The sequence below is a fragment of the Cinclus cinclus genome, chromosome 15 (assembly GCF_963662255.1).
Source record: "Cinclus cinclus chromosome 15, bCinCin1.1, whole genome shotgun sequence".
In the NCBI taxonomy this organism is placed as follows: Eukaryota; Metazoa; Chordata; class Aves; order Passeriformes; family Cinclidae; genus Cinclus; species Cinclus cinclus.
In genome coordinates, this window is record NC_085060.1 from 18076509 (window position 1) to 18091217 (window position 14709).

Below are 14709 nucleotides of genomic sequence, written 5' to 3' on the forward strand. Positions count from 1 at the left end.
TTTGTGTTGAATTTTATTTATCAATTTTAATCAAGGCTCCCTGAAAATGCAGTTCTTTGTCCAGTTCCCACTTAACCATCTGAAGATTTAAGATGCGCTGCTGAGATCAGACCTCGCATGGATTTGACTTTGAGGGGTTAAAAATCTCATCACTCTGCCCTACAGCTTCCTTAATTATGTGTTTTATGTTGTATATTCTGGCATCCCAAAACCAGGCTGGGTTTTGGCAGTTGCAGTAATTAGCAGGTAAAGCAACTCACTCAGCAAAAAAGTGACAGGCTGCATAAACATTACATAAGTATTGAAGGGATTTTGTCTTTTTAATAAACTCTGCCAACTCTTACATGTAATGAAGATCGAAGAATATTGTAATTTTTGTACACATTAAATATTCTAAGAGATTAACTAGTCCTGGGTCTGCACTCACTGCCATTAAATGTTTCAGACCAACTTGATGTGTATTAATTTGGACAAAGTGTATTCACAGACCTTTGATTTTGAAGGTAAATTGAATACAGAGCCAGCCACAAATCAATGAATAGGTATGGGTAGGATCAGAAGCACAAAGAAAAAACAATTATGTTGTATAGTTTAGAGAAAATTCTGGCCTTGTATGTGAGTGGGAATTGAGAGAAGCTCATTTGCTTATTTGTCTTGCAGGAGCTCAGTTTTCAGGCTTTTAGATGGAATGTAATTATACCTGGTATTTCAGAGTCTTGTGCTGGTTCCTGCTCTGCTCTGCTCCCTTTCCTCTCACCCTGGAGAGAACTTTAGGGAGGTGCTGTGTCGTGTGTGTACAGTGGTTTAAGTCAGGTTGATGTATAGTTTAAAGGTATCAAGTAGTTATTCTAATGATCAGTTTGTGGTAATTTGAAGCAGTTAACTGTTTTAGGTGTGCTCCTACATCAGATCTGGATTGAGTCTAATAAATCTGAATGGAACAGAGAGCCAGGACAGAACAACTTATTCATTAATAGGCTGCTTTTAAACTTGAACATTTGAGAGCTTGAATGTGCATTTAGCCTCCTACACTTCATGTGAGTCAGAGATTTTTTTACCGTAGTGTAATTTTTTTTGCATAAAGTAATGATCTTCCCATTCCCAGATGGGGAATTACATACTTTGGAGTCTGAGAGATGTGGATGAAATGTCCACCTACCTGCTGATTCTAACTTATATTTTAATTTTGGGTTATAACACAGATATGAGCACAGAAGGAGGTATTAATCAATAGTTTTCTAACCTTTCAGTACTTTGACCTCTATTTCTCATGCTGCTGAATGCTGCTGTCAACTGTTATTAACAGACTGAAATGCAAAGGAATGTAAAGAGTCAAATATATAAAAAGAAGTAATTTTTCTACCTAAATTTCCATAATGCACCATAAAGTCCAGCAATTTAAAGGCTGCAAGTTAGCTTGGATATGAAAAAAAGCAAAACAAAAAATTTAGCAGAAATAAAATTCAGCTGTTAAGAAGTGTTACACCATTGAGTTCCACTGCACGGTTATCCTCTCTTCATTCTTTCCTTATATCATTTGAAGACCATCCATGCTGTTGATTGTATAGATCATTTTTCCCACAGATTTAGTGAATCATGAAGTCGGGAGGCAGCATACAAAATATCTTCTCCGTACTGCAATACTGAACTTTCTGCTGTTCAGTGCCATCAGATGCATTGATTAAATTGACCTGTTTCCACTTCAGAAAAGCCTTCAGATATCTCAGCAGCAGCTGCCCATCTGCAGGCTGAAGCTGGCATCAATCACGCACAGATGACCCCCCGAGCTGGAAGAACAGCAGCATTGGCATCAGTTTTGCCAATGGAGCCTGGCCCCAAAGCAGGCGGTGCCCGTGCGCTGCCAGCAGCCTCGCGCTGACACGCGGCTGTCTCACCCGGCGGCGTTACGGAAACGTGACAACGCTTGGGCTTTTATTTCTTCCTAAAGCCTGCTTTTGGTTGTGCTGATTTAATTTTCTTTTCCTGCTGCTCTCAGAGGGTGACGAGACAGGAGTGATGGACAGTCTGCTGGAGGCCCTGCAGTCGGGAGCAGCTTTCAGAGACCGCAGGAAACGAACGCCGCGGCCACAAGGTAGGAGAGTTTGAATTTCTGCAGACTCAGGGTTATAAACTGAGCGGGCTGAAGGTGTCTGGCAAAGATTTGCCTACACTTTTCATTGGGAGCCACTGGGCTGCTCAAGGGCGCTGAGGTCCTGTGAAAGCCCAGCAAGATCTGGGTTTTTACCTCCAGGTTCCTGTGTGCTCTAAGGGCTCCTGTTGTGTTTGAAATGGCATTTAAACATCCCTGCACTAAGCGTGCTTCATTCTTACAACTGTAAGTACAATTAATTTATTGTAGGTGGTGCCATGAGGAATACTGGCTTCTTAACAAATAAGACTTGGAGTGTTCAGCTGGTCGCCATTTCCAAGCACTGCTCTTGGATGTGTTCTGCTTTGGTATCAACTTGCAGTATTTGGCATGTTAACATTAAAAACTCACTGAAAGAGCTTCATTTTCCTAAGGAAGACAGTAATATTGGAGTGAACTTTGTCCAGTTTACTGAGCGATTGCTTCTTCCTGCAAAGTTGATTTTGAGAAAATTTGAGAAGTTGATCCGTGGCAGCATTTCCTTCCTTCACTTCTCTGCTTATGATATTCCAGTGGCACACAGTTTGTGAAGTGCATTTACCCTGCTCTTACTTTTCATCGAAGCTCATGGTAACTGTTTTGCAATTTTTCATTTGAAACAATTCTTACAGTAAAAAATGCAGTCTTAAAAATCTACACTTGAAGTTATTTGGCATAAAATCCAAATTGGTTTGGATATGTTTGGCAAAAGAGAGTCATAAATAAGCCATGTTTATCCACCTGATCCTCAGTGAACTGGGGTTAGGTTCATGTTGGCAGATTATATGTTTTTTAGAGGAACAGAACAGTAAAGGCAATTTCTATAGCCCTCTTTAATAGCAAAGGTAGTGCATAATTAATTTTAATTTGCCATATGTATGACCTTATGAAAAAATAAAAATAAGCGACTTGATTTGTTCATACGATGAAGTCAGTTCTGCTCCAGTTCCAGTATCATTCTTAATTCAGGGCTTGTTTCTGCTCTCAGATCAGACATGAAGGATCTCCTCGATCAAAATTTGGTTTTTTTCCTATCTTGAGAAGTATCATTTTGAGAGATGGTTTTTCTGTATTGTGACTCGAGGAGACATTTGTCACCAAGTGGTGACAAAGCAAAGCTTCCCAGGGACCAGAGGAGATTGCACAAAATCTGCTGCAGCTGAGAGAACCAAGAAGATGATTGAACCTGGGTCAAAACCAGGGACTCCAGCAAAACAGAGGACAGAGCTAATTAAAATTCCCTTTGACTGATCTGGTTTATGTAGTTACTTTGACTTCTGTGTTTGCAATTTCATTGAGTCAAGTGATATTCTAGTGGGGTCTGGATTTTAAATTTAAGGAGCTGATTGACTTTGGAGATGTCACTGTGAAAAAAGGACTGAGTCTTCCAGCTCCAACCTCTGGCCAACTGTAATTGTTCTATAAGAGAAGGCAGCCATAAAGTAAAGTTTTCAGGGGTAACAAAATTGAGAATAGGAGGCAATAGGTGTTAGTCCCAGCCAAATATCTCATTTAAACTTTCATGTAAATTTTCTGATGTGGTTTGGAAACATACATGACATCTCATGAGTGACTTGTCTACAAACCAAAAAGTGCTTAACAGTGTGACTGTGACACTTGTGAGCAGAGAATTACAGAATGAAAAACCTGCAACCACATTTGCAAACTTCCACATCTCTCCTGCAAAAAAGGAACAATAATAGTTTCTTCTTTGGTGCCACTCTGTCCTGCAGTGTTCCAGCCAGTGAAATTGGAATAAACAATTAACTCCTTTGGTTCAGTGGAAGGGGGAAAAAAGGGAAATAAAAGGGCTGGAACGGAGAGATTTCTGGGGGATTTCTGGGCTTGCTGGGTCATGTGGTTGACTGGCATTTGTATAGCAAGTGGAATACTTGTGTCTGTGGGCAGTGCACAGTGCAGGGGTTTCCTGTGCATTATTGGAGCTGAACTCCTCTGGAATCAGCCTGGCTTTGGGACACTTGTAGGAAAAAGAAAAAAAGTAAAGGTGCTGCTATTTCCAAAGTTAGAATTGTCCAGCCGAGTTTTGGGTTTGAGCTTGTCTTGGTTACACATCATGATGTGAGAGGAAAATCTATTGTTTTCTGCCTGTTTGGACACACATCTCATTTTTCTCTGTCAGTTGTGGTTGTCATTCAGCAAGGAGAAAGAACGACTTCTGCTTGCTTACCTTCTGTAGCTTGGCTAATTCCTTGGTAACAGGTGGCCCCTCCAGGAAGGCAAAAAAGCCCTGTCCAAATCCCTAAAAAACCCACAAAGAAAATGCCCCCAAAACCACTCAGCAATGCAGTAAGCTCATTTTTGTACATTTTTAATGTATGCACTCGAGATCTGTCTTTTTCCAAACTTGCTTATTGTACTTGCATCTTCTCATAGTGCAAATTAAAACTAGAGAGGTTTCACACCCTCACAGTGGCTGCAACCAGAAGATCATGGAAATTTAGCTTTTGTTGTGTTTTCTCCTAGTGGTTTCACAAAGGAAATTTAACTCAAATGGAGCAAACTGTAGCATCACTACTAGTGGCATTTTTTATCAGTTTGGCTCAAACCCCACAACTTTGCCAAAAAAAAAAAAAAAAAAAAAAAAAAGGCTAAAAAGTCCCCGTGTGTGTTCCCTGCTGGCTTTAGGTGAGTGAGCTGGAGCTGGGAAGGATTAATTAATTTGGATAACAGAGCTCCCATTACTACAGGCTTACAACCAGCCCAAAAGTGTCATTCCACCTCTTCAGTTTGCCTTTGGTACAGAGGGTGCTGCTATGCCTTGTAGAATATTTGTGCTTACATGGCCATGTCTTCAAAACATCTACAGTCAGATTCAGACTGGGTAAGAGGTGGAGAAGGGAAGGGAGTGGTGCTCTGTTCCTCCAGATCACAGGGGGCTGCTCAACACTGCAGTGCTCCTGCTGGGGAAAAATCAAATGGTGAAATGTACAGACAGGTTCAGAAGAATAAACCCCATTTCTAACATGTTTAACTGCATTATGTTTTTGCTAAGCCTAGAAATGAAAAGCTACACTTTAATGGGTTGCATTACAACCCCAGACTTTTCCAATAAAAATGGTTTTTATATCAGGTCATGGAAGTAATAATAATAATAATAAATTCCTGCCCCCCCTGCTCTAGTTTTACATTTCATTCTACTCTTATGTGTTGTTTCTTCTGTAGACTTCTCCACGTGCAAAAATGTTGTGTGGTTTCTCTCTCCTGAGCTCATTACTCCATCTTTATTGTTTCTAGCCACTGGATTTTAGGAGGAGAGAGATTGTCCTTTCAGTGGATGGCTTTTCTTATTGAGCCTATAAAATAATAATTAGAAATCAGTTTCTAGAAATGTTGGTTCCTCTTCCAAAAACACACTTGCATTTTGCAAGTTTGCCAATATTGGCATAATAAAGAACAGTGTTGGGTGGCATTTATCCCAGGGTGCCATTGGAATCTGCAGCCAGTACTGCTGCTGCACAGTAATCCCTGCCCTTTGTCCTGCCCCTGGGGTGGGAAATTATTAAAAGAAGACCAATTCAGGAATAATTTTTCTCTAAATTAGCTTAAGCAAATTTCTGCACAGAGCTAACTATTCTGCTAAGGTTCTTTCTATTAAGTTTCTTGTCATGGAATTAAATTTCTTTAAGTGTTAATAACCAGTGCCCTCTCCCATATATACAAACTCTGGCAATCCCTGATGCTCTGGGCCATTATTTCTGTGGGCTCTCACTGCAGGCAATGCAGTGCTGCAGGGGACGTGGGTGAGGGTTCTTCTAGGGAGCCTCTGTGAAGTCATTGAGGAATTCCTGTGCTCTCCTAGCACACTTCTTGGATTCTTTTTTAATGCCTGCCTTGAAATCAAATCGGTTGCTGCTCTCTCGTTATTTCCATGCTAAGAGAACACCCTGGGAGTGAAAGGGAGACAGTGAAGCTCCCTGCTTCACTCTCAGCATCTGACTTGTATCTTTGGTGGGAGCCATCTGAAGGGCTTCCACTCCTTGTTTAATTTTTGCAAGAGAAAAAGGAGCTGTGGTAATGGAGTATTCCAATTTTTAAATGATTTTTGGTAATTTTCACACTGTAATTTAAAATATGGGTTTGTTTAAGTAGGTGGATATTTTACATTGCATCAGAATTCTAATTAGAGGTTATTGTTTTAGGAATATTGTGTCTTCTGCTTGGAGATACAGCTGTGCTTAAAGACTCACTTTTGCTTGTCTACCTGGCTAAACTAATTTTACCTTCGCATGATTATATTAAATAAAATCTGGAGGGTTTCTGGGTGCACAGTCCTCATTTACCTGAACCACATTAAAATAAAACCTTTCAGTCAAAGCAAATTTGCTTTCCTGAAAGCATTGTCAGTAATTCTGTATGTGACAGTTGTCTAAATAAGCTGGGTTTGATATGCTTGCGTCTCTGAATTGGTGAGAATATTATAAATGCTGAAATGCAAGGAGGAGGGGGGTGCACTGAATTTGTGCTCAATAAAGTATCTTTCAGAGGAACAGATCCTCGACATCAAATACCTGTTATGAAGTTAGAAATATCCATTATGGACTACAGAAATTTAGTCTCAAGCTTAAAAATCAGTTTGTATTTTAAACTTCTTCATCTGTTCAAACATTTTTATTCATAGGAGCTGAACATTTAAAAGCATGTTTGCTGTTCAGTTGTGTAATGGAGGATTTTTGCTTACGGTCAGGTGTTGTGGGCTAATGAGACTTACACATGATCCAAGTGCTTCAAAATTACCACGTCTGTAATAGCAAGAGCTAGCCAATAATAAATATACTCATTTTGCTATCATGGCATTATTGTAGATTTAAGTTTACTTTTATTTCTAAATATAAATATGGGCACCATTCAAATCGAATCTCAGCAAGTTACCTGAGTCCTGAGAGCTCCATAAACAGTCCCAAAGCTGTTTAAAAATAGGTATTTGTGGTATAATCTATTTTTACTGTGTCTGCATTTTGTCTTACGGCTTTTGTAATTAAAGGAGTAGTTAGGCAATACATTTTTCTGGTGGCCTGGCATGAAAGAAACTTTAATAGCTTTAATATGTGGAGATTTTACTTGACAGGGTAAGGTGTCTCTGCCCATGACAGGGGCTTGGAAATGGGTAATTTTTAAGGTCTCTTGCAGCCCAAACCTGAATTATATGAGTTTTCAGAGGGATTCTCCTTACAAGCAGGATGGAGGAGAAGTGGACAAAAAGGGACTAAAGAGGCTTCAGCCTCCAGCTTGCTCAGACTGGATTCTCCAGGTTTTTAGATGGACAGCACACTTGAGCAGGCAAGGAGTGAAGAGGCTCTGGAAGCACCTCAGGACCACTGGCTGGGCAGAAAGAAACTCAGCAATTCTGTACATTTGCATAATTGCTTTCACCTCTCTTGGTGTGTTACCCTTCTCTGAAGCAAGTGCTGGAGATGGATTTGTTGTCTTTAAAACTGATTTTTCTGGTCTTGGAGTGCAGGAGATTGTTCACGTGTTGACCTGGAGCATGTCAAGTGTTTATGTATGTTTGGTGAACTTGACAGACACAGAGAAATGGGACTGTGAGCTCTTGGTGCTTGTTGCTGCTGCTTTCTCTAGACCTAAGTTGTTATTTGTCATTTATAAGAATATAAATAAGAATACATTTATTCTTATTTCCCAGTACAAGAACTTTTCCTGAACAAATGAAAATGTGCCATCAAATGGCAAAGCCACGTGCACATTCTGCAAAATGTCCTTCAGAAGGTTATTGTGCTATGTACTTGTAACTAATTACCTCTCAGTTGGTTGTTCATCTAAAGCATTTAATTACTTACCCAGGCTAAGGAGAGTTCTGTACCCCTTGTTTTTACTAGTGTGCTTCAGAGTGCATTTCAGTGCAGTGGGAAAAGTTTTCCCTGTAAAGTTTCAGAACATTCTTCAAGTTCCAGCATTTTTAAAATTCAGCACTGGTGTTGCTTTACTCATCGAATTGCCCTAAGATCCAAAAATAGGAAATTCTAAATTTTTGTGCCTTTTGAAGTAAAAACCCACTGTCCACGAATGATGATGGGAGTTCCATGGAAGCACTGAGGATCTTTCTGAAGCCTCATGGAATTTGCAGGTTGCACCACAGAACATCTGAGCTTGTGCCAGACAGTTGCAAGTTGTTCCAGACCTTGAAATTGAGTGTTGTATTTATTTATATTTATTTCTTTCAAGTTGTTTTTGTTTGTTTGATCACAGGACTCTGCAGGCACCCAGAACAGCTCTGGAGTCACACACAATGTTTATTATGGAGCTTCTTTCTCTTAGAGTTGATTTGGCACAGTTGCCTCGGAACCTCCTAGAAACCCTTAGAAATCCAAAAGCCTTTTTGAATGACCTGTGTTGTGAAGTAGGTTTTTTAGAAATAAAATAAAACTTTTCTGAGAAGCAGGGAATTCTTCACAGTAAGCAGCCTTTCAAAAAGAGTGCTCCAGGAGGAGGCTGCCAAGGTCATGTAGGAGGATTTTATACAAGTTGGAAGTCACTCACCGTTCTGACTTTATTTATTTTTTAATTCACACTGAATCTGAAAACTGTTCTATTTTAATGAGCTATGGCCTGCTAGATAGGAAGGCCTCCATTTCCAGAGATTGATAGCTGAGTTTTGGCTACATTTTTATGCAGTAGCTGAAGTTATAGGAACTTCTTTTACATGCAGAAAAAGGATATTCATGCATTCATTTACCAACTACATGAGTAGTAATGAACGATATGCAAGGCTAACTTAATTTGCATTTGGCCATTTGAATTTCCTTTGTCAGTGCTGACACTGTTATCATGCAATTATTGTGAAACACTTCTATTTGAAAAATTTTCTCCCACAGTACTGTTTACTGAGGTAAAGCACATGGGCTTTCATATTTTAATATATATACATAATGAATGGAAAGGAAAGAGATGAAAATCACTGTTGCAGTGTATGACTTGGGAGGGGATTAATTGAAGTGACATTAGGTGCAAATGGTTATTTTGTAGATAGGGAGGATTTCTGTTCCATCCTGTTCTGGGCACACAGTGTAGAATTGAATCCCCCAATCTCAGCACAGAGACGCTGGCCCAGAGTTCTTAATTGTGGCTGTCAGCTGTAAGAACTTAATTAGTTTCCTTCCTGCAAAGGCAGTATTTACCCTATGGGTTATGATGTAACAGAGCAAACCATGAAACTTCTCATTTTCTAGTTGCATTAGCAGAAAAAGATAAGATTCTGTGTTCAACACACCCAAAATAACAATGCTGTTACAGAGCACTGATACCATCTTAGCTATGTCTTTCTGGGAGAGGCCAGAATTCCAGTTGCCTGAAGGAATTTTATTTTCCTGATCTTTTAGCTGAATACTCTGTGAGAGGGTAAGTTCAAGATCTGCCTCAGGTGTGCAGTGGCAGAGGGACAGGTCAGGCCAGCAGTGGTTTTGAAGGAGCTGTGCAGAGGAGGACACCATGTGTGGAATGGACAATGCAACCTGAGTTCCGTGCTTCAACTTCTGCTTTGTGGTGCTCATCAGAGGTGTGATACCCAACAACAGAGTTTGGTCTTTATAGCTTATTACAAGTGGAAAATGTTACCAATTTTGTGGTATAGATTTTGTAATATCACCTCGTCGTCAACTGGATTGGTTTTATGCTTCTAGGAATTTGGGAGAAGATAATTTCAGGGAGGTGTTTTGTGTATTGGCAGGTTGTTGGGCACTTTTATACTGTGATTTTTTTGCATCTTTCTACAAAGCATCTCTGGCCATTTATTCACAATATATTGGGCTTAGAAGACTGCAGGCCTGACTCTGCACGACAATGCACTTTGTCAGGGTGCACTCACTGTGCTGCAGGCAAGCTGCAATTTCAGGAGCAGTGTTGAGAACTGGTCAATCATCATTTCAAACCCAATTTCCTGTTGCTTTCTCCATTGCATTTCTGAAACTGCAGCACAGGTGGTTCATCTAATTATTGCACATTATTGCCTCAACATAATGTAGCTGAGCTGGTACATTTGTAATGTATGCAGTTCCAAAATTGCTCTCACATCCTGAACACTATCCATGCTGGCTAATTGTAGAACATTTGCACTGCTAGCTTGTTTCAGTTTCAATGCTGTTACACTTTAAAGGGTGATGCAATTAGGGTGAAGTTATTTTTAATGATGACTAAAACCAGATGTGAGAGATTGATGATGTACATTAATAATGATTCTGATAGTCCTGTATTTTGAGTTTCAAATCCTGGAATTGCTTTAATTCTGTAAAAAAACAGACACCAGCCTTAAAAGAGCTGGTTTTATTTAGCCATCCTCAGAAGACACTGCAGAGCTGAACCTTTGGGGTGGTTTGTTGTGTCTCAGTAAAAGATCTCCGCATGTTACACACCTGATTTCTCTTTTGGGGGAAAAAGTGATATAACAGGCTTTGATACAAGATTTTATAACATTATCACTAATACATCTATTAGTGTGTGCATTAGCTCATCTCCTTTACCCTCTTATGGAAGTATATAATGTCATAATATTGTTATTTAAAAACTGTATACGCACTGTACAGTGCCTTCCAGATGGAGGTCTAAAAATAACAAAGATACTAGAGTTCTTCCTTAGATCTACATTATATTCACTTCTCATTTTCTCTGGGATTTCTGTATTTTTTTCTTCCATTTTTTGTTGCATTGGGTATTTCTTCTGTTGGTGAAGAAGATTCTATTTAAATAATTATAAGGCGAGTATATAAAATTTTGCAAGGCTGTCTATGTGTCTGTAATTCCATGAATATATTACTGGAGTGGAATGTCAGCCTTCTTGCATTTTTCCTTACAAATTTAAATTACAAATTAAAATAGAGATACCACATGGAAATAGGGAAAATGTTCAGTCATTGTGAGGATGATTTTTTTCATTTTAAAGGGAACATATTTCTAAAATAACATAATAGGAAAAAAAGGCATTATTGCCAGTATTCCCTCAGGAAGAGGAGAAATAATTCAGTTTGGAAGGCCACAGTGTTTTCTGTTCTGTGATCAGGTTACATTGTCAGCTCACCTGGCTTGAAGCTCTGTAAGAGTTATGTCCAAAATACAGTGGGATGGAGGACCCAAAAGGTCCCTATGACTTCACAGAGCAGAATTTGAGTCTGAGAACAACAGCAAATTCCATCATTACTGGGGACTGATTAAATTCCAGCAAGATATTGGATCAACAAATTGGAAATTAATTATTTCTTAAAAAAAGAGAGAGAAACCACCCAAAAATACTAAGCCAGAACAAGAAAAACCACCTAGATCTGATGATTCACTCCTGAACAAATACTTTATCATCCCTGTCAGACATTCCAAAGATTACTCACAATTTCTTTACTTGTAAAATCTGTTCATTTATGAGATGGTTTTGACAAGAGCTTGTTTTATTTCTAAATCTACTTTACCAGAGTGTAAACCTTAAAGGGAGATTTACTAGAAGTTTCAGTTTTTGCTCCTAAAGGATAACTACTCATAAGGTAGCTGGAATTATGTTTATGGAGTTTTCTGAATATTTACTTTCTGTTGAAATTATTAGTAGAGACACTAGTACTAGGGAATATACATTTGAAAAAAGTATTTTACAGAAGGCAATCATGATTTTGTTTTCAAGGAGTAGCAGCTCACCAGCTAAGTGAACAGATATGAATCAATTTCTGAGTTGTCGTTAAACTTTTTGGGAAAATCTCTTAAAATGTGTTGTTAAAGAATCAGAAAGTTCTGTAGCACCGAGGGCAGAGAATTTTGGGAGGTGCATAACCCTTTAGAAAGCAGTATTAGCAGTTTGCTGGAATTGCACTTGTGCTGAAGCCCTTTTTGGCAGGACGGGAGGTGAAAGGATGGAACATCCCCAGACCAGGCGAGGCAGTGGAACACAAAGCCTGCTGTAGAGGAGTTGCTCCTCAGTGTAGGGAAGTGCTGTCCAAGGCCTGCAGGACTCTAATTCCATGTAGGCTGGACCAGAGGATGGAATTGTGTCAGGGCAGAGAGAAGCACAAAAGCCTTCAGTCCCTGGCTGAGTCCCCGGGGCAGGAACTGGTGGCCATGTAGGGCTGGCCTTGTTCTCTGAGTGACCACATTGTCTAAAGACCTCAGCATTTAAATACCCTGATAATAATTATAAGTTTTCTCTTGCCCTGTGTGGAAGAGCTCTGCACACCTGCACAGATCTGAGGGAGAACCATCCTGAAAGGCTCCAGTGCACCGTGGTCTCTCGGGCTTTCTGTTTGTCATCCACAAGAGCAGAAAGGCAGTGGGATTTTGCTTTGCTGGCATTTCCCAGGAACATTTACATTTACTGTTCAGAGAGCTCTCTGAAATGGTCTGCAGCACTCTTTGACTCCGAAGCTTCACTTGCTATTGAGGTTGTTTTTGAATTAGCACTGATGGTTTTCCAGACACAGCTCATTGCTTGCCATCCTTGGGAGGTTTTGTTCCCCTGCAGAGCTCCAGCTCTGCAATTTCTTGGGGTGGTTTCAGACTTGCTTTGCCTTCATACCTGCCCTGTTACTTCCTTTCAGGATGAATGCAATGAGCTGTTGTAAATAAAAGTAAGACTTAACATTAAACAAATTATTATAGGGCAGACGAGTTGAGTAATTACATACAGAGCACCTTGTGTTTCTTAAGCAATTGTTCTGTTTGAAACACCTTAGAGTACCCCAGTTCCTGTGCTGAGGCAGTTCCTCTCTTACTTGCTGTCCAGTGCCTGATTTTGAGCACATTTTCCCTTCCAGATGTCAGCAGAAACATCTTCCAGACAATTTTCAATTCCTGTGTGTGGCTAGAATCCCTGACTTAGAAAAACCTGTTGACATTTTCAGGGAAGAAAAGGTTTAAACTATTTAAAGTCTCTATAACTGGAGGTAAAATTTAATTTTAAAAAGGAATCATTTTAAAACCAACCCACAACCCAAACAAAACAATAACAAACCCACCTATATTCTTTGTTTGGCTCCTCCAGCTGGTGGCAGTGTCCTTGTAGTCATGAATAGAGTTGGTAGCAAACTCATGAGGAGTTAGAACAGAACAAAAACAGTTCAAATCTTGATGTGCCTGGCAATTTTCCCAAAGTACATCTCCCATGCCCTACAGGTTCTTTGCGGTTCATGTGTATTGAAGAACAAAGAGACCAAATTCATGCTTGCATATTCATGTCTTTTTTTCAAAGAGGTTCATGGATGGTGGAAGAACGGAGAAATTATCCTAAAGCTGTCACAAGATCAAAATATCTCAGAAATTATGCAAGAGGGTTCTTTAAGGATCACTGAAATATCAATCTGAGAGAAAAATCCCTGCAAAATATTGATAATAAGGCAGTGTTACTCTGAGAATTACATGGAGAGAAGTGTAAGAGAATCTGGATTTTTAATTGCATGTTGTCATCTTTAAACACAATGGCTGCAACTTCTAAAGGAACCTATTACAGGTAGCAGGTAGAGTGCATTTGAAAAATATTGTTTGAACTGTTTGTGTTTTCTAGCATAAAGTAACTTTTGTAGGGTTTAGAAATTTGAATATGGCACAGCTTGTTGTAAATGAAAGCCAGAGATCTTAGAATGCTTTTAATTTTTTTATTTTTTAAATTCCAGTGATTAAGGAGGAATATAGTAGAATGAATTTCAAAAAGGAATTGGGAACTTCTAGTTAGACTTCCTCAGACAATAACTGTACAATAGGCAGACCTGTTAAATTTACACACAGTGCCAGGTTCTTGTTTGACTTTGGTGATGTTCTAAGGAGTGCCATGAACCCAGATGGAAGCTGGGATCTGCTCCAGCAAAGTATTCAATGCTCCATTATTCCATCTATAAAATATGAAGATGTATTCCTTCCTAAAACATCTTTTCCTACTTGTAAGTGAACAAAAGGCAGTTTAATCTCAACAGAAGCCTCTGAACACAAGAAAGAAAACAAATTGCAGCTCCAGCTATTAACAGGTTGGATTTAATATGGAAACAAGAAACACTTGTAGGAACGTTCAGACGCGAACTCAATTGTTTGATTGCACGAGCAGTGGCAAATAGGGACCAAGTGTGAACAGAAGTTCTGTTTAAAAAGCGATCTTTTGTCTAGCAATGAAATTCCCAGCTGGTGCTCTGTAGAGACTGTATTAGGGATTGAGATGCAGAGGGCTCTGGTTTCTCTTCCCAAGAACGAAGAGCGGGCTCGGCAGGGTTCTCTTGGTGTGGCTGGTGCAGGCTGTGACCTGGAGCTGCAGGAAACAGGAACAGCAGCACGGGGTACGTGCAGCATCCCCTGGAGGGGCAGCACTGGCTGCTGAGCCCGGGAGATGTTGTCAGGTGAGTGCAGCATCACCTGGAGAGGGTGAGCACCTGTGAATCTCCTGGCTCTGAGCCCGGTGAGCCTCGGTGCCGGCCACAACCCACACCTTCAGCTGAGCTCTGTTGAGGGAGAAGCTTTTCCGTGGCTTGGAAAGATTTTGGGGTTTTCTGCAATGCAGAAAGATCAGGAGCCGCAATTCTCCCTCCTCCTTTCTGTACAAATATTAATCAGTGAGGAGCAGGTTCAGGACTCGTCAGCTGGACAAATTGGACAAA

At 39.9% G+C, this 14709-nt stretch overlaps 1 protein-coding gene across 5 annotated transcripts in view; it reads left to right on the forward strand.

Moving 5' to 3' along the window:
• The window catches only part of DIAPH2 (diaphanous related formin 2), a 170678-nt gene that overhangs the window by 116272 nt on the left and 39697 nt on the right, over positions 1 to 14709 (forward strand). For 4 of the 5 annotated variants that reach the window (XR_009933664.1, XM_062503109.1, XM_062503107.1 and 1 more), the window contains one exon: positions 1997 to 2092. Coding sequence is in view for 4 of the 5 variants with exons in the window: in XM_062503109.1 (XP_062359093.1) it covers positions 1997 to 2092 (96 nt within the window). In the remaining variant the exon portion in view is untranslated. Of the gene's footprint in view, positions 1 to 1996; positions 2093 to 3116; positions 3257 to 14709 lie in introns of those variants that run through there. The other variant, XM_062503110.1, reaches the window with a different exon arrangement.